This window comes from Monodon monoceros, unplaced genomic scaffold (genome assembly GCF_005190385.1).
Source record: "Monodon monoceros isolate NGI ecotype Baffin Bay Population unplaced genomic scaffold, NGI_Narwhal_1 Super_Scaffold_15, whole genome shotgun sequence".
NCBI lineage: Eukaryota > Metazoa > Chordata > Mammalia > Artiodactyla > Monodontidae > Monodon > Monodon monoceros.
The window spans coordinates 11,049,451-11,074,114 of NW_021703771.1; the positions used below are offsets into that span (position 1 = coordinate 11,049,451).

General features: G+C 40.5%; 1 protein-coding gene across 4 annotated transcripts in view; it reads right to left on the bottom strand.

Annotated features, from left to right (window-relative positions):
- Positions 1-1,433: 1,433 nt before the first annotated feature.
- The window catches only part of FILIP1 (filamin A interacting protein 1), a 191,288-nt gene continuing 168,057 nt past the window's right edge, over positions 1,434-24,664 (bottom strand). For 2 of the 4 annotated variants that reach the window (XM_029223832.1, XM_029223831.1), the window contains exons 5-6: positions 18,488-21,293; positions 14,268-15,146 (exon numbers count right to left, since the gene is read on the bottom strand). In XM_029223832.1, the coding sequence (XP_029079665.1) occupies positions 14,940-15,146; positions 18,488-21,293 (3,013 nt within the window). In that variant the 3' untranslated portion in view covers positions 14,268-14,939. Of the gene's footprint in view, positions 2,871-14,267; positions 15,147-18,487; positions 21,294-24,664 lie in introns of those variants that run through there. The other 2 variants (XM_029223833.1, XM_029223835.1) reach the window with 2 other exon arrangements.

Here is a 24,664-nt window from a genome sequence, read left to right on the forward strand (position 1 = left end):
CCTACTTTTGCTATGTTTTTTATTTATTTCCAGGAAAATTCAACCACAGTATAAATAGAAAAGGCACAAACATATTAAAGGCATTGTCTGATACACCATTTACTCCTCGTCACTGGTTTTTAGAAGCTGTGAATTATTTCAATAGTGTTGGTGTCTCTGTTAATGTTTAAGCTAGATATTCCACACCATGATTTTTTTTCAAATGGTTGTCCTAAGATGCAGTTCATTCTGCACATTTTGTGGCCATTCCAGGCATCTAATATCTGGAATATTTCCTCTACCACTAACTTCATCACACCCTGATATTTTATGACATACTTGAAAAAAAATCTTTGTAGAAGATTCCCTCAAAAAACATTCTCTTCTCAAAAAGAAAAGGGCAACATAATGGATTAGTTCAATTATATGCCTTAACCTGGAAACACTGATTATGACTATATTTCAGAAAACCTAATTATTCCATTCAAAACTGATTCTCATTCATACTGATGATTGGAGATTTCCTTATAATAAAAGATATAGAAATCATGTGAGTCTGGGATGGTGCCAGGGTTGCACATGGGGGGCAATTTTTTCAATTGGATGTTGATATTGGAATATGACTATTTATGATCTTGTTTGTTTATTCATTAGATAAGGATACGACTATTTGCTGTTTTCTATTTTCTGTTAATTTTTAATATTCTATTATTTTATTTCAAGACAATTTTTTTATTAATTTAGGTTAATTTTACTCATCTGTCACTCAGATTCCATTAGAGTTTAAAGAAAGGACTTAACCATAGCAGAGGCAGAAAAGAGCTCTGTATCCATCTGAATGACTTGGATCACACCATCACCCTCACTCTGCTTTGCAAGTACCAAATTTCATTATAAATGCAGGAGAAATAAAAACTTTCGATCCAAATGTATATAAATTATTTGTAATATTTTAAATTAAAGTCAAGGAGTATTTAAAGTTTTATCCTCTAGCCTGTTCACTCTTAGTGCAATAAAATTCCCACATGTTCAGAAAGTTATTTGTGTCAGACGCTAGTTTGTGATATATCGGAATATTTTTGCCATCAGAAGTATAAGCATTGGCAAACAGGGAACTTAACTGTGAGTCAAAAAATACAACAATACTAAATAAAACCCTTTTCTCATAGAAATCGTCTTTACAGTTCAGAAACGTTTTCAGAAATCAAAAGCCATAACAATTTTTTAAATCTTCACACATACACACTCTAGTTTTCTTAATCAGTAACGAAAGGCTTGCAGGTCTGTGATGCATTCACAATCATTCATGCTAGGACAAACCTACTGTAGCATTTCTTTTACTTACAAAAATCAAAACTAATTTTATATAAAATATAGTTATTTAATTTATAATAGCTACTGAATATGATTTGCTAATTCCACAAGGTATACCCTAAAACCTAATGTTTCTGTTCCAGAGATGAAGTGTGGATTTCCCTCTTGGCCTTAGGAACCTGGATAAAGCTGTGGACTGGAGAAATGGGCCAATAGTATTACTTGTGTACTTCCTAGTTATCCTTGTGACACTCAGAAGCATTCTTTCTTTAATCTCAGTAAAGTGACATGATACATGATTTCTGCACCTAGAAAATGTGTCAACTCTTCAGTTATCTTTCAGTTATCTTTTTAAAGACCTTACTGAAAACATGTCGATATTAACAAAGTCTTTTTTTAAAAAAACCTGTACTATTAGGGTTTCAAGTAGATTTCTGATGCATATTTTCACATAAACCTAAATTCAACAGCAGGTCTGACACTGAGATTTGAGTAATGTATGTTTGCTTTGAATCTTTAAAGAACGTATTCTCTAACCTATATGTGGTTATAGATTATCCTGTCCAAATCCTAGCTATCAAGAAAAAAAAAAAGTTATCTATCTTGGGATTTCTCCTACCATATTTTAAAAAGATGCTGATAGCATCTAGGTCAGTTTTTATTTTCAGGCTTTCATTTGGGTAGATTGTGAGAAATATCCTGATATCACAGTCCTTATTATAAGTCCTGTACATATAAGTAAACAATGCAAACAGAAATATAATTGAACTGTCAGTAGAAGGTGTTCCTGTAAGTCTTACTGGTTAAACTCATACAGCTCCTTCTATTAATTTCTTCCATATGAAAACCAATTCATCCAAGGTTTTGGGCACAGAGCACTAGAAAGATCGACTTTAAAAACTGGCTTAAGTATTTAAGCTCTTAAGTCAGTGTTATTTGTTAGTGTTGTACCATGGTCAGAAGCACAGCATTGTACAAACAATAATAACACCTCTTCCAGAATCTCCTGCTTTGGATTCACCTCTTGAATTTACCCCAGGAAATATGTAGAGTGTTGTACTTTCTTTCTTTTTTTTCAGAAATAACAAATTGATGAAAGAAAATAAGTATAGGTTACCATTTTGAATGCACCACTACCAATACTCTGAAGAACTGACAGTGTATTCTACAGATACATGTGCCATAGACTATGAAAAAGGAAACACTTTAGTAAAAAATCACATTACAAAGTGTATTATAAAAATAAATTACACAGCATGTGCCCATGGACCTGAAAGCTTTGCAAAAGGAAGAGAAATTTATTTTGACATAAAGATTGAGTTGCTCTCATGCTACGTATTTTTATATTGTCAGCAACACCATGTTCAGTTTTTACATTTGTATCCTCAAAAAAAATCACTGGAAGTAGAAAATTATTTCCAGTCATGATCAGTAGCATAGAGGACCTTAGTGATGGTGGAGAGCTGGAGAAACACTATCCATTCAACAGGGACTCAGAAGAAGTACACACACCCCGTGTGTGCTCGGTTCACCATTTCATCTGGAGTTCATACGTAACTGGTGGATGATGATGCTTTCTACAAAGAGAAGAAAGACACGGCATTTTCAATCAAACTGAGACTCAAATCAGTAGTTTATGTGAGGGTCAATACCATATCATTTCACTAAAAGACCATAGGTGTTAAACAAGAAAACAAACAAAAATAGGTTCATGAGCCCAATAGCTTCTCCCGCAAATCTTTCCTATTCTTGGGTAAGTTCTTTATATTGACATAGGAGCTTTACCCCTAAATTCTTGAAGATTTTTAGAAACCATGTCTAATATTCTAACAATATTCGATTGATTTTCCCCAAGCAAAGCACTGAACACAAAGACAGTCATTACTATATACAAGCCCCATAGTGGAAACCAGACTGTTGCCTCCAATTTCTGTTCTGAAAGATAGTCACATACTTTTACTTGTTTATGGGTGTAGATTTGAGTTTTAATAAGGAAATATTCATTATTCCCAAGAAGTCACTAAATACAAATGACTCATTTTTGTCTCTGACTGCTGCTTTTTGCATAATTCTGCATATGCTCTTAAATTTGAATTCATTTTTATAAAAGTAAATAAAAATAGATTCAGAAATAGCAATTAGAACAGTACCAGCCACAATGAGTAATATTTATATTTATTTGATTGATTTCACTTTTAACCTTTATGCCTTTGTGAACATTTATCATCTTTTTTTTCATTATGTCACTGAGGCCCTACTACATGCCCATCACTGTGCTGGGCATGGAACTACGTTGGTGAACAAAATGAAGCAGGGCCCTGCCTTTGCTGAGATAAAGAGCAGAGGAAAGAAATAACTAAGCCTCAAATGGTTTCTCTGTCTGAAAAATGTATTACCTCCCGGTCAACTAATGTCAATGTTTATGAATAGCGTGAGGAAATTTCCACCTATTATGTTCATGTTAGTCTCAAATTCTTACTATTTACATTTTTTAACATGGATAATTAATATCTAAGTAAACATTAATTAAAGCTCATTATGTCATAGACCTAGAGGTTTACTTCACACTGACCACTAGGTGGAGATATTTCCCTTCCTTCCCTTGACCTTTCCGAATTGAATTTGGGATAAAACAGGTAAAGTAAATACATAAATGTTTTATATACTTAATAATAACTAGCTATGAAGGTTTTTAAAAGCTTTTAAGACATAGGTATGATTTTTTACTGTACCAGAAACCCATAAAAATCATTGTCTCGTTTTATCTTTGGAAAATTGTTCTAGCCTCAAATTTTTTCAGGGCCTAAAATTGTATCAAAACCTTCAAGTAAAAACTAAAAACACTAAATAAAATATTATGCAGGTAAAAATCAGGGCCTCACATTAAAATGTTATTTCCCACTCAACACTTTTTCTTTTTAAAAATTTCTATAGTAGGTTTCAAAGAGGGAAAAGACGTAGGTCTCAAACCTCCTTAATAGAATTAAAGTATCTTCCCCATTTTCCTCCCTTAAGAGATCATAGGAAACATACATTTAAAAGAGTGAAGTCTAGAATTGTTCTTATTGTAGACGTAATTCAGAATGCCTGTGCCTTTGTTTCCTCATTACAAAATGAGGGTATCAGAAATCATCTCTCAAATCCCTGGCAGGGCTAATATTTTTTTACTACAGTACCTTCTTCTCTCCCCTTGAGTGTGCAAACCTCTAAATTCCTAGAGTTGCCTTCTCCTAATCCTAGCATTTTATAGTTTCCGTAATAATAATGGCTTTTCAAGATACATGCACCCCAATGTTCACTGCAGCACTATTTACAATAGCCAAGACATGGAAGCAACCTAAGTGTCCATCAACAGATGAATGGATAAAGAAGATGTGGTACATATATACAATGGACTATTTATTACTCAGCCATAAAAAGGAAAATGAAGTTGTGCCATTTGCGGCAACATGGATGGACCTAGAGACTGTCATACTGAGTGAAGTAAGTCAGACAGAGAAAGACAAGTATCATATGATATCACCTATATGTGGAATCTAAAACACTGGTTACAAACAAATTTATTTACAAAACAGAAATAAAGTCACAGATGTAGAAAACAATTTTATGGTTACCAGGGGGGAAGGGGGGAGGGAGGGATAAACTGGGAGATTGGGATTGACATATACACACAACCATATATAAAATAGATAACTAATAAGAACCTACTGTATAGCACAGGGAACTCTACTCAATACTCTGTAATGACCTATATGGGAAAAGAATCTAAAAAAGAGTGGATATACGTATATGTATAACTGATTCTCTTTGCTGTACAGTAGAAAGTAACACAACATTGTAAGTCAACTATACTCCAATTTAGAAAAATAATAATAATAGCTTTACAGAATTAGTATTTGGTGAAAATACATATGGCAAGAGTACATACATAGAAACAATGTCTTGGTTGGACCATTACATCTTATTATTATTTTTAAGGTAGCAAACTGGTAATCCATGCATGATATATATATTAATGCTATTAATCAGGTTATGTTACTAAAAAGACTATCTCAAAAATATTTGACAATGCCAAATAAGAGAGTTTATTTATTTTATTCAACTTCAATAATAAAAGATGGGGTTTAATATTTATGTACATAAAATTTACTTAAAGTAAAACAAGCCCAAGTTATTTTATTTTATAACATAGAGACATATTTCATCTTGTTTCTAAAGACAGTGAGGTAAGATCTATATGATAGTGGCTCTAGCATTTGAAACTTATTAAGCATATTTGTTAAATCTATGTTTGCTTATTATCTATGTTTTCCCCAAATCTGTAAACTGACTCAGATAAGAATCACCCAGCCAATACACAAACTTACGAGAAATAAAAAAGGTTGTTTTAAGGTATTAAATCTTGAGGTGACATTACACAGCAAAACGATCTGATGCATAAGGAGTTCATGGTTGCCAACAAAAATAATAATAAAATAAAAATGCTTTGGGGATTAATGCCATTATTTGTGCGTTTTGTTTTTTTAAAGACAGAATTCCCAAGTCCCTTCCTTTTGTTTTTTTTATGATTTAGTACAATAAAATAATGTTATAGATTTTATTGAAGTTACAAAGTCAGCAAGCAAATCTTTTTTCCATCTACTACTCTGTCTTCATTTCATCTCAGAATAAGACCCAAATAAGTCATTAGGGACCTCTAAGGTGACCTAAGTACAATCAGATGTCATTCTGTAATCTAAATTTTACTCTTTCTACAGATACCACTTTTCTGACATTAGTAATCTGTAGAATATATGAGGAAGATTGAGACCAAAGCCACACTTATTACCACCTCTATCAGAAAACTCAAAATAGCAGAGCATTTAAATTTGGGGCCCTCTGTTGTGTAGATATTTAATAACAATCTCCATTTTTCTAACTGGAAGAAGAAAAAAACCCTCTAAGTCTTAATCAGCATATGTACATGGGGACACTGGATTTTTACATATATTTTTTATATTAACAGTTGACCAAGGCACTTTTTCCTCTATGTGTTTCTCTCAAGTGTTATCTTGAAGTTTTTTTTCTTGAGAAGCTTCATGTAACACATTAAATACATTGTTTTCATAATATTATTGTGAAATGAATTCATTCTTTTATTACACTAGCTATTAGATAACTTCCATGGAAAGGAAGTTTAACGGATTATCGATTCCTAATTACACTTGATTTCTGACCTTACAAAGATGACTTATTTATCCTACTTGGGTGGTATCCCCAAAACTACTGGCCAGCCAGATGACTTGAGATCCAAAGTTGTATACGTAAGACAGGATTTGGGGAGAAATCTGGGGGAGAATGTCTCTTGAGTGCTACAGTGGGGCAACCTGGTAACAAACTGGAATTCTGATTCCTCCCAGGAGAACCCCTTGGCTGTGGAGTAAGAAAGATGTATTCCCTGAAAAGTCAGTGCCTTCCTCCAGAGCAGTGCCTATGTTTGTGCCCTGCCAAGCCTCAAGGGGACTCTTGAGCTCTGAATTTTAAAAATCAACTCTAGTAAATGAGACCACATCACTTTGATAGCCTCCAAATTCATATACCAAAGACAAAGCACAGCAGAAGTTCAATTTATAGCAGGACTTTGCATCTGCTTTATTCACAGGAAACTGTACACCAGCGTTACAGAAAACATTTCCTGTTGGATTCGGCATCAGTTTGGCCGGCATATGGCCTGTTCCCTGTTCCATGGCTCCTACCCCCAGGAGCTCTGCCTGGAGAGCAAGGCACTGGCTTAGGGCTCTGCCTTTCTTCCTCCACCAGCTACCAAACCCCAGCTTTGACCTTGCTGCCTGCTGGGGGGTTTATCCTCCTGCAAAAATGTCCGCATTCTCTACACCTTTCAGAAGTAGGAGTGCCTAGATATTGTTTACTTTTAAGGTTCATTTTAAGAAACTGCTTCGGTATTCAGTCCTGTTCCTATCACATTCAGACGTTAATCAGAGTTCTGATAAAACATCTGTTTTAAATAGGAAATCCAATAAACTTCCCCTGTTGATTTGGACTTGTATTCTTCTTCTGGATTCAGCTCGGCTAATTAAAAATACTCCTGCTAATCAGTTCTGTCATTTGCTTCAGGAAACTTTGGAATCAGATGATACAAACTCTCTTGAGGTTTCTCAACCACCTAAGAGTTTATTTGCTTCCTTGCAGAACATTTTCCACTCCATCATCAGGACAAATCTTCCCCTCGCCCGCCCCCCCCAGGTTGCAGGAGTTACCAATCATCGCAGTTATGATTGGTAGATTTTTTTTCAGGCAAGCTAATTGTTACCTCTCACACAGATTACGGTTCCCCAGATACAAGCAAATTGGAACTAGTTATCCCATAGATAACATTAATTATAAATAAAAACTAAATGGTGGGAAAATAGCTGAGTACCTGAGCCAAACATGCTCAGGCTCTACTTTTTAGACACAGGTGTTAGATGCTAGATGCTGAGATCAGCTTAGGTTGATCTAAGTCTACGGTGGGGCACAGGATAGCATGGAATATTACATTATGTGTGAAAATTGAGAAGGGCACTGTGTTTTTTAGATAAGGATAATGTTCATCAAATTGCTGTTTTGAGAACTTTGACACACAGGGTTTCTATGTAGAGAGCTCAATATCTCAAATCCTTTGGCAATATTATTTTGGCCCATTGAGCGGGTATTTTTAGTCTATGTATGAATATACGCTTTGCTCACTTGAAGTGGTTTACTCGTATGAAATCCTGAATAAGGTACTGGGAGAAACTGAAGCCCTGGTTTCATCATTAATAAGATAATGAGACACTCTAAGCGTTGGGGGTTTTCTTGTTTCGTTTTTGTTTTCATCTTTAATAAAAGGGACAATTATCTTCTTGACCACTAAAGTCTAGTTCATTTCTAAACAGTCCTTGGCTTTGCAATTCTGTCCATCACACGTACATAATATTAGCACAAGTAGAGAGGCCAAAACTAATTTTACCAGATAAGCAATTAATTATTAGCTCTTAGGAAAAGCATTATGGCAGACTCTTTGAAGTCGCTCACTGAACAAGAGTGAAGCGTCTCACCTTATCACTCTAAGGAGGAATGCCAGAATCATAAAGGATCATAGCTGAATGCTAAGCCATAAGCCAAGGTAAGGTGGTTTGCCAAAGGTTACACAGCCTTCCTCTGATCTCCTGGTCAGTCCTATGTCAGGAATCTAGTCCGTAGTTCAGCAATCCACCTTCTCTCCATGTTCGCCTTAATATCTATCCTCAATCTAAATCCTGCTTATGGATGGTGGTGTTTGATCCCTTAAAACAGAAGCCTCTCTGATCTATTTTAGAGGGTCCTTCATGAAACTGAAGAGCATGATAAATCACCTGGAACTTTTTCTTTCCTGAAGTGCTTTCATGCTCCTCTGGCGGAGTAAGAGAGGATGAGCCATTCGTAAATAATTCAAGTACGCTTGTGCTTCACAGGAAGCTCCCAGACCCCCTTAGCTCTCCACACGTGTGATAGCTTCAGAGGCAAGAACTCCCCAGTCCGGGTCTCCTGGCTGTTTTGCATCCATTACCTGCCACGGAGCCTTTGGAGGGACATAGCAGTAACTTACACCGTCTAGAATGGCAGCACCCGGATTTCCCCTAACTCTGCTCCCTCTTTCCCTCTGTACTCTCACGCATGATGTGTCAGCACCCTCCTTATCATTCTCACAGGTTTGTATTGCAAACTAAGGAGGAAGCAGGAACACCTCTTTCTTCTCCAACTCCCAGCCGTCCTCTGACTGTTAGTTTTCTTTCTCTACAGTATAAGTACCAAGTTTTTTACAGCATTTGCTGTAAAAATGTAAAAAATGACAGGCTTTAAACCCTGGCTTAGATTCTGAAATAATGGCTTGTCTTGTTCATGGAGGCAAAGTTCTTAAAAGAGATTTTGAACGGAAGACAGAACCACCAGAAGGAAGTGTCAGAGGAAGGGCAGCCCAGGGAGAAGAAACAAGTTGAGATAGTCAAGGGAAGGTGATCTGGCCACTGTGCGGGGCATTCTGTGGGCCTGGGGGTGGGAGTCCAGGCGAGGGGAAGGGAGGGTGGGGAGGCAGGGAGCCAGATCACAGAGCCTTGAGTGCCGCACCAGGGAGCTGGCTTTGCACGCTGTGGATAACGATTGGGAGGGCTTCAAATGGAGGAGTGAGATGATCAACTTGCACTTTGAAAAACAAAATGAAAAATGAATCAGGAAATGTTGAGGCTGGAGATTATGGGATCGGTTGGGAGAGTATTAGAGTCATCCAGATGAGAAGTAGTTAGAACCTCCACTCAGGCAGTGATGGGGAAAATGGAGATGTGGGTGCAGCTGCCTCAGGTGTCAGGGGTTTGACAGGGGTACGAGAGACTTGCTGAATGAGTCTCTTTGGTGGGCGAGGGGGAAGGAGGGGCCTGAAGTGGCTTCTGGCTTTCTTGAGTGACTGGGTAGCTCGGGACGTTCCTCCTGAGGTGGAGAATTATAGGAGAAGGAAAAAACTTGGAAGAGGGATGGAGGGGTTGTTGAGAATGGCTTTGAGACGAACTAAGTTGGAGATGTACAGTGCCACGTTGAGTGCATGGTTGGAGATAGAGGTTTGGTCGTCATCAGCATATGGGAGATAACTGAAGCCATGGGAGTGAATAAAGTAACCAGAATGAGCATGTAGTGTAGGCAAATGGCTTTTGAAAAGATAAGGAGAACAGCAACCCTTAAGATGCATGTACAAGCAACATGGATGGACCTAGAGATGCTCATACTAAGTGAAGTAAGTCAGACAGAGAGAGACAAACACCATATGATATCGCTTATATGTGGAATCTAAAATATGACGCAAATGAACTTATCGATGAAACAGAATCATGTACATAGAGAACAGACTGGTGGTTGCCAAGGGGAAGGGGGGTGGGGGAGGGATGGATTGGGAGTGTGGGATGAGCAGATGCAAATGATTATATATGGGATGGATAAACAACAAGGTCCTACTGTACAGCACAGGGAACTCTATTCAATATCCTGTGATAAACCGTAATGGAAAAGAATATTATAAAAAGAATGTATATATATGTGTAACTGAATCACTTTGCTGTACAGCAGTAATTAACACAACATTGTAAATCAACTATACTTCAATAAAAAAAAAATGTATGCATACAATAAGGAGCCAGCAAAGGAGACTGAGGCAGGGCAGTCAGAGAAGTTCAAGGAATCCAAAGGAGATTAGATGTCTCAGTCACAGAGGGAGAGGTGCATAGCCTCACTCTACTTTCACCCTTACAGAGATCCGGGGTTTATTCTCTGAAAAAACTGACCTAACAAGTTCTGGACCTAGGCACAAGAACGGGCTGAACGCAAGGGAGTGCCTAAACTGTGAGATTCTCCACTTCATCTCCCTGATCTGTTCCCGGAATGCAGGTAGCCTGCCTCAAGAAGGTTACTGGAGGATTTTTCTCTGTAGAAACTACTGGAAGATGCGCTTCGATAGGTAGATAGATAGATAGGTGATAGATAGATAGATGACAGATAGATAGATAGACAGACAGACACACAGGTAAGCAAAAGAAGTAGAAGATAAGAAATCCAGGAAACAGAGGATTCAATGTAGGCAATAGGACCACAGCTGAGCAGCAGACGTAAAGGACAAGCGTTCCAGACTAAGTAGGGAAGCAGAGGGTTGAACTAGTAAGGCCTCCAGGGAAAAGTAGGAAACTGATGTGCTTAAGTGTTTGGAAAAATTACTCATAGGTGTTTGGTAGATCTATTGGAGCATCTGGAAAAAATACAGATAGATACATAGAAAAGCACGCAGACGAAAAATTAAAGCAATTATTCTTTTGAAGGGGGAACATGGTAAGAGGAAGGAAACATGATCATAGTACACGAGTCGGCTCAGCAGGGAACAATATTTAAATTCACGTCGTAAACATATGAACATGAAACATGCTGGCGGCTGGCTGCTGATTTATCAAAAAATGTGTGATGCAGTCATATTGTGAGGATGGGGAAAAGGGAAGGGAGGAGACATGTAAGAGGACTAAATTCTCACACATCAAAACAATAATGGGAAGAAAGAGATATCCAAAATGTATCAATTTAGAGTGAGAAATAATTTTCTCTAAGGAGTAGAGCTGAGTTTGGAAAGGGGGGTGTGAGGTGATGAACAGCTGTTTTCATGTCTTTTAGCACTGGCTTGTATTTTTACTGTATATGAGTTACTTTCACAAAAATAAAGAATAATTAAAGAATCAATGGGAACAGTGGGAGTGGAGGCAGAAAAGGCCGAGCGTTGTGTCAGTGGCTCCACCGGGCAGGCAGGGAAGGGCTCAGGGCGGTAGCTATAGAGGGCTGCGTGGCTGAAGGAAAAACTGTGCTGAAACGGAAGAGGCCAGAGCATACTTACATCCTGTGTGGAGGTAACAGGTGAAAAGGAGAAGCTGAAAGAGCAGAGGGTGAGGAGATAACCAAGGATGAGACTGGAGGAGGAAGTATGGGGGAAACACTGACCATCGGCTGGGTTAGGGAGGTTTGGGAATAATGCATCCCTGTTTACTGGGAAGCCCTCTCTGTGCTCATCCTGTTACCTCTTCTTCTCTCTCTCTGCCCTCCTGCTGCCCACATAAACGTGCCCTTCTCATCTAATATCCCTGGGGTTTTCCCAATCAGGAAAGTTTTGCTCTCTCCCCAGTATTCCAAATCTATGAAAGGCATGAGAAATTCAAATCTTTGTGCATCTCCCATTCTTGGACAGGTTTCTGTTTCCCTGAAATTATACTCTTCCCACACTGCACATCAAAGCTATGTCTTCACTTGTTTCTTAAAGACATTCAACTAAGAGATCCAGTAACACCCTACCCTTAAGGAGTACACTAAAATCTCCAGACAGCCCAACTGTTCCCCGTTAACCTGTCCTCAATGAAAATATAATAAAGATGCCAGTAGAAACTGAATGACTCTGTTTAAGCAGGTGACCTAGACAGGAAAGTCATTTTCAAGAAATGATAAATACCTTTTGGGCCGTGTCCCATCTTGGAATGTTTCTGGTACCATGCATGCTACATGGCCACCCTCGTAGAATGTGGAAACAGCCAACACACAAAAATTATTCTCAGGAGGGTAAGACCAGGGCTGCCTCTGTAGCTGTGTGGATGGGGCCCTGCCTGTCCCCAGAGGGAGCCGTCACACTGAAATCTGTGGAAATGGCACCCCTCCCTCCCCAGGACGGGACCTGACAGCAGCTGTTCATAGCTGCCCTAGTGAGACCCCTGCTATTTCACTACACAGTACTGTTTCAGGACAGGGAAAAGACTCTAACTTTTTCATCCCATTCACTCTTATAAAAGCACATGAAACTGCATCTTAAAAACATGTTATACTCACACATAGAAGCCGGAGTAGGAGTGCATTGAATCCTCCATCTCCAGTCCTTGGTGGCTTTCATTTCTAATATGCAGTTTAAAACCAAGCTAGCCAATAAATGTGGCGTTGGTTCTAAAATTACAAAGGAAAACTGCCACAGCAGTCGCACTTTATCATTTCTGAAAAGCGAATATGTGTCGTGCCGCCAAGTTTTCTTAGCGGTTGTCCTCTGCAGGTGGCTGTATTCCAAGATCCAGATGTATAAACATCCTGTCCACTCACGGTTAAGCTCTTACAGCCTCTCCCTGCAGATGGAATGAGCTTCCGGGCAGAACCGACATAAGCATGGTGTGAGCAGGTAAAAAAGAAAACAGCCGCAGTGACACTCGATTAGGACAAGGGTCACTGAAGAATGGCAGGTAGTATAAAACAGAACACAGTGTTTGTTCTCCTGACGCCTTCGTTTGCTCAAATACAGCATGTACAGTAACACTGAATAGCCTAAATGCCAGGGAGGCATTTGAAAAACAGTGGAGCGTCCTTGTTTCTGAAAGGGATAATGTCCACTTTACAAAAGGGGGGAAATTCCCTTTCAAAAAGACACGAGTCAGTATTCGAAATGGCAAGATCTGTTGTTTAAACTTGTTCAAAATCGTATTTCATAAAGCCTTTTTTTCTCAGACTCCCTCTCCTTCCGCCTTGAAATTCCATTATTAGGGCATGTCTCCCGTAGTTGCTCAATATTTTAAAATACATTTGCTGAGAACTGAGCTGTAGGCAACAGTGATCTGATTAAGTAAGTGTGAATATTGTGAGGGGTCTATCTCCTTCATCCACAATTTGAGCCCAAGTTCTACAAGGGACAGGAAGAACAGTGTGGAAAGAACTCAGAGGACAGTCTCTATACCATGAAGCACAGTGACTCCCGGGCTAAAAACCAAACATGTGTCTTTAAAAAAAAATCTACCTTTTACCAAATATCAGGACTATTCAATGATTCTGGAACCTTCACAATTTAGAGGCAGAAAATAGCAACCTGTAACTTAATACTCATTGTGTTATTGTGAAGTTCACCCAATTGCCTCAAAGATTTCGACAAAGGTGCTGCCTACCTGAGACCTCAGATGCTAAGCTGGGGGTTATCAGCCTTGAGCTCATTTGTGGTTATTTGACTACCAAGCACCATGTCCACGTCAACATGGTTAATCTTCTCACAGACACTGGCATTCTGCATTCACACACTCTTCATGCTTATGAAATCATGCTTAAAATTAACAATGATACAAACACAGGTAATAATAATACACTTCACCACACCACACACACACACACACACACACACACACACACACACACAATCATGAACTGGTTCTATACTTGCAAAGTAAAGTTCACACGTGACTGTGAAAATGTTTCAATTCAATTAAGCTATGCATGATGTCATTTTATTTCTTGGCAACAATGTATCAAAATTTACTGTTGCTATTTTCTATCCATTACAACCTCTCTTGAGCTATAAAGGCCATTTGGCAGCTCTATTCAAACTGCTTCACTATTTAAATCAGGTGCACACTTGAATAGAGCATGAGTCTGACATTAACGGTTCTAAAATTCCAAAATCTTTACAATACACACTCACACAAATAAGTAAAACTCTGTTTTTAGTATTCCATATTTCGTTTCCATTTTATTTCACATTCAAATTGTTTCCTGAAATCGTCTCAGAGGCTTTTGTTTCTGCAAAACCTTAGAGGTCCAGGCCCTGTGATAACTAGGAGATGGGTTTTGTTTGGGGGGTTTTATTTGTTTGTTTGTTTCCAGCACATGAAGCAAATATGGAATCTGATAGAGGCAAATGACAATTGTTAACCTATTTCCTGTTTCATAAAAGAGTTTTTGAAAAATCAATTATGGTGGAACAAAGCCTATTATATTTGATTTACAATTAGGAGCCGGCTTTGGCGAGGCTGTGATCCAGCCCCCATATCTTACTGATTTAACTAATGGGTCCACTTTCTAGAAGCAAAACTGGGTCTAGAAGTCGGGCCCTGCCTCGGGCCCAGCACCCTCTGCAAAGCACACAGCACACGGTAGTTTTGCTGGTTAGTTCTGTTCCCCAGCATCAAAACAAATCCACAAAATAGGAAAGACACATGGCTATTAGTTGATTATTTTATGAACAAGATATTGAAAACTTAAATTAGTACATGTAGAGAGTTGGCACGAACAGAGGGCAGCAGTAGCATCTGCACGACATACCCCCTCCGCCACTGCCCTCAGCCCTTCCCCCCTCCAGGAGAGGTAGCGCTGCCGGCTGCAGATTTCTTCAGCTCTATTTTCATAGACTGAGTCTCAGCTCGAGGCTCGAATTTGGTCAGATTTCCTGCTCCTGGGGCTGCCACTACTGCCTTTCCTGCTTTCATACCTTTTGACATAGGAATGCGGGTGGGTGTAGGCCGCTGGGATGACCCGTCTTGTCCCGACTGTAAGAGAGAAAATACAGAAACGCAAGGGCAGTGTTGGTGAGTTTCCCCTGGAAATGCCATCAGTCTGCGCATAAGCAGGGCTCTTGCCACAGAACTACCCACAGACGACCCCTCTCCAGATCAGATTATCGTTAGCAAGTTGGAGTTGGTGTCTAGTCCACTTCAGTCGCCCCCCTTCCCCTCTCCCGGAACATCTGTGCACCCTTCGTTCTCTTCTCAAGCCCCTGACCTACCTCCTCTACCCTTACTGGAGACAGCCTTCACTCCTACTTCACAGAGAAGCTGCAGGACACCCTGCGTATACTCAGGCATCTTTACTCCTACTGTCCCCCAAATCGCCTCACTTGCTTTACATGAAGCAGCTCTCCTTTCCCCTCCTAAGGAGGCCAGATCTTCTCTTTTTTGTATTGTCACTGCTGACCACACCCTCTTTTTTTTTTTTTTTTTTTTTTGCCATGCCGTATGGCATGCAGCATCTTAGTTCCTTGGCCAGGGAAGAACCCGTGCCCCCTGCAGTGAAAGCTCAGAGTCCTAACCACTGGACTGCCACAGAATTCCCCCACAGCGCCCTTCTTGAAGTGCTCCTAAAACTCTCCTGCTGTGAGTTCTTACTTGGGTCTCACCCATCCCCGTCCTGTCTCTGACGACTCCTTTTCACTCTGGCGCTGGCTCCCGGTTCCAGCTTGCCTGCCTTCTAAATGTGGGTGTCACCGTGCTCCATCCTTGGCCCTCTTTTCATTTTTCACATTCACCCTGAGAATCGCCTCAGTTGTCACCCATATGTTGCTGAGTCCCAGGACCTCGAGTCTTCAGTGCTCTCCTTAAATGCAGATCCAGATTTCCAACCGCGTGCTAGACATTTTCAGTGTCCCTCAGGCATCTCAATTATAACAGGCCCCAAACATTACTTAACTTCTCCCCCAAACAGTAGTCCCCCTGAGTTTCTCATTTTATCCACCTCTACAGCCAAGCCAGAAACCTCAGAGCTGCCCTCTGTACTCAGTTTGTCACGAAATCTTCAATTCCGTCTTCAATATATGTCTGTCCTCATTTTCGCTACCACAGTTCAAGCATACGCCATCTCCAGCCTACAGAATTGCAACAGTATCCCCGTCCTCGGCCTCTATTTCCTCCAATTTATCCTTTAAATGGTTTTACAGACATACCTAACACATAAATAATGTAGTTTTAAAAATCATTACCTTGTTTCTGGGTCCCTTTGTCTACTCTCTGAGATTAAATGTCAGTTTCATAAAAAGACCCACACATCTTCAGTATCTGACCCCAGTGTGTCTCTCCTTTTCTGCTCCTCCATTTTGTCTCCAGTCCCAGCTGCTGCAGCGCAAAGGGACTGCTCACCTTCCCCAACAAGCCAGTTCCTCACATCGCCATCGCCATCGCTGCGCCTGTGCACACGCTGCCCCCTCTCTGCATCTGTGAAGACCTCTTCCCCCGGTGAAGCCTTCTCTGCTTGTTCCTTTGTACATACCCCTCTCACAGAACCACTAAGGAGGTTTCAATCCTGCCTCTCCCACTCAGCCAAGAACTTCGACAGGTCCTCTTTACAGTCGGCACCTAACCCCACGCCTAAAGTGCTGCTAATGGTCAATAAATGTTGAATAAATGCACAAATGAACTAACCACACTATTCGATTTCTAAGAGGGGTATTCCCAAACTTTTTGTTGCCCTTGATCTTATGGGATCTGATATACCTGAAGTACGTGAATCATCATTTAGGCCTTAGAAATCTTAGACAGTTGTTTTGAAATCCTATTTGTGTAGGGGCTTTAGTCAGTAATCCAAAATGTTGCTGCAGAAGGGAAGCCTAGCTTGACCTGACCCTTAAGATGGGAATAAGATGTTCCAGCAGAAGATCTGCTCTAAATTACAACAATTACACCTCCACTAGCTTTTATAAAAATCCAAGCTACGCTGTGTTGCTTAAATAAAAGCAGCATTGAACCATTTGAGAAGGGTGAGCAGTGCTGAATGCTATTCAGCTCCCATGGAGCCAATAACAAAAAGCTTTACTGCCAAAGCAGTTAGTAAGTAATTCACACTTTGGAGGCTGTCTTGGGTCTATGCTTGTGCACAGAGAATTAAAGTAAATTATAGTGAAGATATGGGAAAATGAGCCACAGTTTCTATACTTAAATAATAAGCTTCCTCTCCTTCTTAAGAGTTTCTAATATATGCTGCAGAATTTATTCAGAGATTGGAAATCATAATTTCTAGTCTATTAGTTTAAACTAATATCTAAGTAGTGCATGCTCTTCTATAATTTCATCTACCAGTTGTCTTCAATAAATGAAGAAAATCACTGGATGTATTTTGAAAAATAGAATTTATTTTTAAGTTCTGGCTTTTATACTTTGGACATGCTTTTTTATAACCCTTCATTTAGCCTCCCAGCTGGTATTAACTAAATATTTATCGAGCACCTGCTCTCTGCATGATACTATTAATACAATGTACTGTTTAGAAATATAAACTCACTTCTTTTTTACTTTAAAAAAAGTTTTGGATATAATAATCTTTTAATCTTACTTTTCGAATAAAGTATGACTATGACCATATGTAAATGTATTTTAAATATTTTAGGTTCTAGAAATATAACCCAGGAATAGTTTATTTATTTATTTATTTTTATTTTTTGGCTGCATTGGGTCTTAGTTGCTGCAGGCGGGCTTTCTCTAGTTGCGGCGAGTGGGGGCTACTCTTCCTTGCAGTGCGAGGGCTTCTCACTGTGGTGGCTTCTGTTGTTGCGAAGCACGGGCTCTAGACACGCGGGCTTCAGTAGTTGTGGTGCTCAGGGCTCAGTAGCTGTGGCGCACGGGCTTCGTTGCTCCGCGGCATGAGGGATCTTCCCGGACCAGGGTTTGAACCCGCGTCCCCTGCATTGGCGGGTGGATTCTTAACCACTGCGCCACCAGGGAAGCCCAACCCAGTAACGGTTTTAATTATTTTCTGCATATTGACCATTTCTCCCCAGTCTCCATTTTTCAAAATACTGTAAACATAAAAACCAAATTTTAAACCTCATTATTCCCATATGCTGACACTGTAAGAGGCCATCTTTGCAAGGATTTTTGGAGTCTCCATAATTGATGTGAAAGAAAAATTATCCCTCATAATTGGCTCAAATTCATAAAGTACTAGGCCACTTTTTACTCCTATTTCTTGATGTAGACAGTCCCCTAGGAAACAGCTCGTAGTGGGTTCGGGTGGAGCCGAGGCACGTGCTTTTGCTGTATTTTGGGCACTGCGTTGTTCTCACTCCCCCCGCACACCCCGCGCCCCCCGCCTTGGCGTGAACTTTGGAGCCCCCTCTACTCACCACTGACTGGGTTCCTCTGGCCGATGAGGTCGTGACTGGTGTAATGGTGATGGTGCTGGTCACTTTGCTCGCGCCAGGGCGAGGCGAGACGTGGCTCCTGGGCGAGCGAAGGACTGTGCCGGTGGACACCTCCTTCTCCGCGGCCACGCTGACAGGTCGGACAGTAATCACCGGGCTTGCTCCCTCAGCCGCAGTCCCAGGGGCACGCTTAAACTGAGAACCTAAGTGAATGTGAATTTTATTGTCTTCCGTGGTTATGATATTGGCATTGGAGTTGTACTTCCGGACTGGGGCTGGCACAGTCTGCTTCTCCGGGGTGACCTTGAGGACAGTCCTTCCCACGGGCATTTCCTGGGATTCGGAAGGGACGGTGATGTCCGCCGGGGCCGCCGATGTGGACACGGTCATGATCTGAATGGGGGACGTGGGCCTATCCGCAAACGGCCCTCTTCCGCTTTCTGGTGTCTTCTCTCTGGAGAAGGTAGTAATTGTGACTGGGGACATGGCTCGCTCCGCGCTGAGAGTAGCATCTCCGCTTTTCTGTTTCTGAGACATGACATTTGGTGACGGGATAATGGTTATCCTCGGTTTCTGATTCCCTAGGGTGGGAATGACGGTGGTACTGGAAAAAAATTCTTCCGCCGTGGGGCTCGTAATCTCCAAAGTGGCAGTGCTGTTCTCATGGTCCGGCGTCACTCGAATGTGCAGGGGCTGGCCCTGCTTGGGCGAAAGAACCAGCTCTCCTGGGTGCCCTGGGCTGGAACCGGCTCGAGGCCCCTTCTCTTGAGTCACCGGGGGCCCATTCTCCCTTTTTCTCATCCATGGAATCCAAGACTTCCTCATGGTGAGCTCGTTGGCCGCGGGCGGATACCTGTCTAGGACAGAGGAACGTTCCACAGGTTTCTTCAGCCCCACCTGTCGAAGGTTACTCATGATATGGTTTTCTTCTTGAAAGGATTTGCGTATAAACACTGCTGGCGTGTCCTCCTCCACCGCTTCGCTGCCGACAGCATCTGTCTGGACGCCGGTGGACGTCACGGGGACATCCACCATCCTCCTCCCGTTCACGCTGGGTCGGAGAGCGCGGCTGTACCGCTTGGACAGCTCCAACTCTTTGGTCAGATTGAGGACCTCCTGCCCCATGTTCTTGTTCTTGTTTTCTTCTTCCATAAATCTTTGCTGAAGGACAGAGTAATCCACTTGGAGCTGAGAAAGCTGATCTTCTTTGTTCATCAATTCATGAATCTTCTCTTTAAGGGCTTGGACTTCTGCTTTTAAGTCTCGACTTTTAGCTTCTTCCAGCCGAAACCTGTGTCTCAGCTCAGCTTCCTGGCTCACCGCCTCACCTTTCTCTATTGCTTTATTCTTGGCGATTTGGTGTTTTATCTCCTCCAGCTGCTGGGAGAGGAAGTTGGCCTTATCCTGCTCGCTTCTAAACTTCTGCTCCAGCTGGCCATACTCATCTTCCGTCTTCATCAGATCCCCTTCCACCACCTCCAGTTGCTGGAGACGTTTCTTCAGTCTCTCGATTTCAAGTGTTAGCTCCTTAATTTTGTTACCTTCTGGGCAGGTGAGCTCAGGTCCTTTTCGAGACCTTCCTCTTGTTATTTCTCTCTCCACCTCTTCTATCCCATCAAGTCTCTTCTTTAATAAGTCAACACTGCAGCTTAATTCAGAGGATTTTTCTTCTTCACTTTTCAGTTTGCCTATTAACTCATCTCTCTCTTTTGTCAAATTGTATACCTTTTCCTCCATTTCGGATTTCAGTTTTAAAAGCTTCTTACTTTCTTCGATGAGCTTTTCCGTCACATCCATAACCTTGCCTTGTTCCACCTTAAAATTTTTATTGAGTCCATCCACTTTTCTCTCTTCTTGCTTTATTTTTTCCATCATGCTTTTCCTTTCATCAACCAGCATCACGGTAAAGGACTTCAACTTTGTCAGATCGTCTTTCAGGCTTAATTCAGCCTTTTCCAATCGACTTTCAGAACATTCCAGTTCTTTAACCCGACTCTTGACTACCTCCAACTCATTGAGCAGGTCCTTGGTTAAGTTCTTTTCTTTCTCCAGATTTAAATGCAGCTGGGTACACTCCGATTTACTCTTACTGAATGCTTCTTCCAACTTCTCCAGTTCAGACATTCTCACCTGTAACTTCTCGACTTCAAGTCTGAGCTCTCGGCTATGGTGCTCCTCCTCCTGCAGCTTCTTCCTCAGCCCCCTGCACTGGGATTCGGTTTTCGTGATCTCCTCATCTTTACCCTCCATCTCAAGTACGCGCTTCCGAAGCTTTTCCACCTCTGCCATGAGACTGGAGTTGCCACATTCCCCTTTGGCAATTTTATCTCTTAGCTCCTGAAGTTCTACTTCTGCCTTTTGAAGATTTTTGTTGGTCTCTTCCAGCTCCTCGATTCGTTGAGTCAAGCCAACCAGCCTAAGTCTGAGCTGCCTGTTGTGAGACTCCTGATTGGCCAACTTAGCGCTCATCTCTTCATGCTCCTGGGAAAACCTCGAAGCCTTGTGTTCAAAATCCACTTCCAACTTGAGCAATTTCTGCCTGTCTTCTTTGGATTTAGAAGTGATGGCTTTGAGCTTTTCTTCCTCTTCCCTCAGTTTCTGAGTCAGGTCCTGTACTTTCTGGCTTTGCAGGCCAAGTTGCTCGATATGCATCTGCCTTTCATCCACCAGCATGAGTGCGAAGGACTTGAGTTTCACAAGCTCATCTCTCAGTTTGTTGAGCCGCTTAGCATTTTCCTTTTCTTTGCGGGCTTGGTAAGCCTTTTCTTGTTCAAGGAGTTTTTTCAACCTAGAAAACAAAATATATTAAAACATTCTATTTTATTGCATTAAACTTTATATATTATATCATACATAAATATTTCATATACATATTAAAAGATTAGTCTGCAAATAAGTTTCTCTTAGGTATTACATAAAAACAAAATAAAATGCTGTTACAATAAATCCCTTATCAATTACTGCAGGATGAAGGTTTAACAAATAGCCATTAATGAAGCTAATCAGAAGGCAGGACGCTGGCTACCGGTACTGAAGGGTAGCGACTAGAAGGGGGCATGAAGAGGGCTTTTCAGGTACTAGTTTCTGTTTCATAATTTGTGTGTGCAGGGCATTAGCGATGAATTGTGACAACTTTGCAAAAGATAACGTGGACTTTGTGACTGCTTACTAACTGGTAAGAAGGGAGAGAGAGAGAGAGAAAAAAAAAATGACTTCAATGCTTTGGGTCTGAATAATTGCAAACAGTAATACTTTTAACAGAAACAGGAAAAACAGGTGAGAAAGGGTATTGACAGAAATTGAGAACTGAAGCAACAGCAAGTTGAAAAGTATACCAGACCATAGTTAACAATACTGTACTGTATACTTAAAATTTTTTAAAGAGGGTAGATCTCATGTTGACTGTTCTTACCATGATTGAGACAAACAAACAAATAAATAAACGTGCCAACAATTAGAAATGTAGTGCTTTGAAAATAAGTCCTATAAATTTTACAGCTCATGTACACCTTAACCCATAGCCTTAATGCCTCCCCACTGTCTCTGCTCCAGTCCAAGTACTCAGCATTTGCTGATAATTCTGCAACAGCCTCCAAACTGGTCCCCTCACAACTTCAGCTGTGCCACTTCCTAGCTGTATGGTCTTGGAGAAGTTATATAACCTCTGTGTATCTCACTTTTCTCACTTATAAATTGAGCATCAAAATAGTAGCTAATTCATAAGGTTTGTCTGAGGTGCATATCAGTTAATATATGGAAAGCACGTATAACAGTGCCTGGCCCATGGTAAGTGTAGCTAAAACTACATTTTATATTATAAATGTATAATTATATTATTATTATGTTTATGTTTATCATTATTATTATTACTACTTACTCTCACCCAAATTCTAATATAATCATGTCACTCCTGGTAAATGGAATATTTATAAATGGCATATTTCCTGCCACGTCAATAAACAAAGGGTGTCACAGTCATCAACAACTGCAGCCCTCCAACGTGAGCCAGTGAGCCCTGAGGAAACTCAGGGCTGAAAAGAATACCTGTCATCTAGCAGCCATCAGACTGCAGCCACTCCCTGAAGTGAGCCCTGAGGAAACTCAGGATGTGCAAATACAGGATACTGGCCCTAGGTAGCTGAGGTGCCTATCAAAGGAATGATTTCAGTGAGCCCAGACTCTTGCATCTTCCCATACACAGAAAAGCGCTACAATTCCTTAACTTGAGATACCTGGTTTTCTTTAATTAACAATAATCTTTTGACGTTCCGACTACCTGCCCTTTTGTTGCAAAACTCCTATATGTCCTGGCTCACCCCTCGCCTCCTTGGAGCAGTTTCTCAGTTACCTGAAACACTGTCTCGGGGCTGTAGCCCTCATTTTGCAGCCAGTAAAGCTTAATTTGCAACTCTCACGTTGTGCATTTTTTTAAGTCAACACTCCCATGGCTTCCTATTGCTTTAAGAATAGAGGCATGAAATCCATAACAAGGCCCAGACTGATGTGATTCCTGACCACCTGGGCAGGTTGATCTCAAGCTGATCTCACCTGATATCTAAGCTCCACACATTCCTCAAATATGCTGGACCCTCTGCTTAGAAGTACCTCCTGCTCTTCCTTTCTCCCTGACACATACACACACACACGTGAACATATCTGGTTGACTTTTTATCCTTTGAGTCTCACTCAAATGTCACTCCCTTCAGGAAGCCTTCCCTGACCAAACTGACTAAGTCAGAACCTCTTAGAAACTCTCATAATACCCTGCACTCTTCTTTTATAACACTTATCAACTTATAAGTTTTTCATGTCTGCCTACCTCTGTTCATGAAAGTTCTGTGAGAGTGGGCGCCAGGTCCTTGTTCACCCCCTAGCACAATGCCTGGCACATAGGAGGTGCTCAAGAAATATTGACTGAATGGATAAATGGAAGAAAGAACAAATAAATAAGCTTGAGCTAGAAATACAGCTCAAGCCACCTACATAGGGCTGTGTGAACTAAAGTCCTTACAATGCTGAGCTGAGGATAAATTTTTGTCGAATGTATGTCATGGTTGTTACTAGGCCAGTAATTGGATATTACTAGTGGCTATTAGACAATGAATGTGTCTGATCTCATTAGCAATGCCCTCTCTTAAAGAATATGGTCATCCTAGTCATCAGCTCTGGGAAAAGAGGAGTTTCTCTTAAGTGGGAAACCTCACATGAGAGAGGGAGCCTTCTCTGTGTGGACTGGAAAGATATCCTAATGGTCTGTCTATCCTTAGTTCTGGTGGGTGAACAACCTTTTCATCTACCTTTCCAGTCAATTTGGCATTCCACTTTCAGGTGTGTTTTTTCTTCTTCCCCCATATCTATAAATCCTCTTTTTTTTACATTAAACAAGCATTCAGAAGCATTATCACATCATCGTGCAACTATTCACAAAGCGTAATGACTATCGCACAAACAATTTTCTAATAGTTACAATTTCCCTTTGTGCTTTAAACACTTAATTTACTGTACATTATGGGGCATTTCCATGTAATTATGCTATTGAAGGAGCAAAATAAGAGGATTTCGGTGTTCTGTTATGGTGTACACATTTATCAAAACTCATCAAAATGTATAATTAAAATTGGTGAATTTTGTAATACATAAATTATATCTCAATTCTAAAATAGATTAAGAAAAATTATATTAAAAGCCCTGCAAAGTGTTCTAAGATGTCATATAAAGGGAGAAAACTTGTAAACAAATATAAAAGAGTGGCTTAAAATATGATTGAAAACATAAGGTAGCTTATTAATCTTAAGGCAGAAAGAGGTGAAAGCAGAAGTTGTAAAAATAAAGAGAAGACAGCTAACTTTTTCAGGTGGAATTCTGGCTGACGAGAAAACTTGTTCCAGGAAAATAATGTTTCAGGTATGAGAAAACCTTGAGTCCTAATATTATTTCAAGAGGCTCGAAAAAGCCCACTCCAAACTCGAGTATTTACTAATACTTAATTTTTTAAAAAATAAAGGATAGGAAGAAAGGTCTTTTGTAATAAAACGTTTTATTTACCAACTATCTGTTACATCCTAGGCTGTGTGTTTATTATTTCATTTCATTTTCATAACAACGCTGTGTGTTTATTATTTCATTTCATTTTCATAACAACGCTGTGTGTTTTATTAT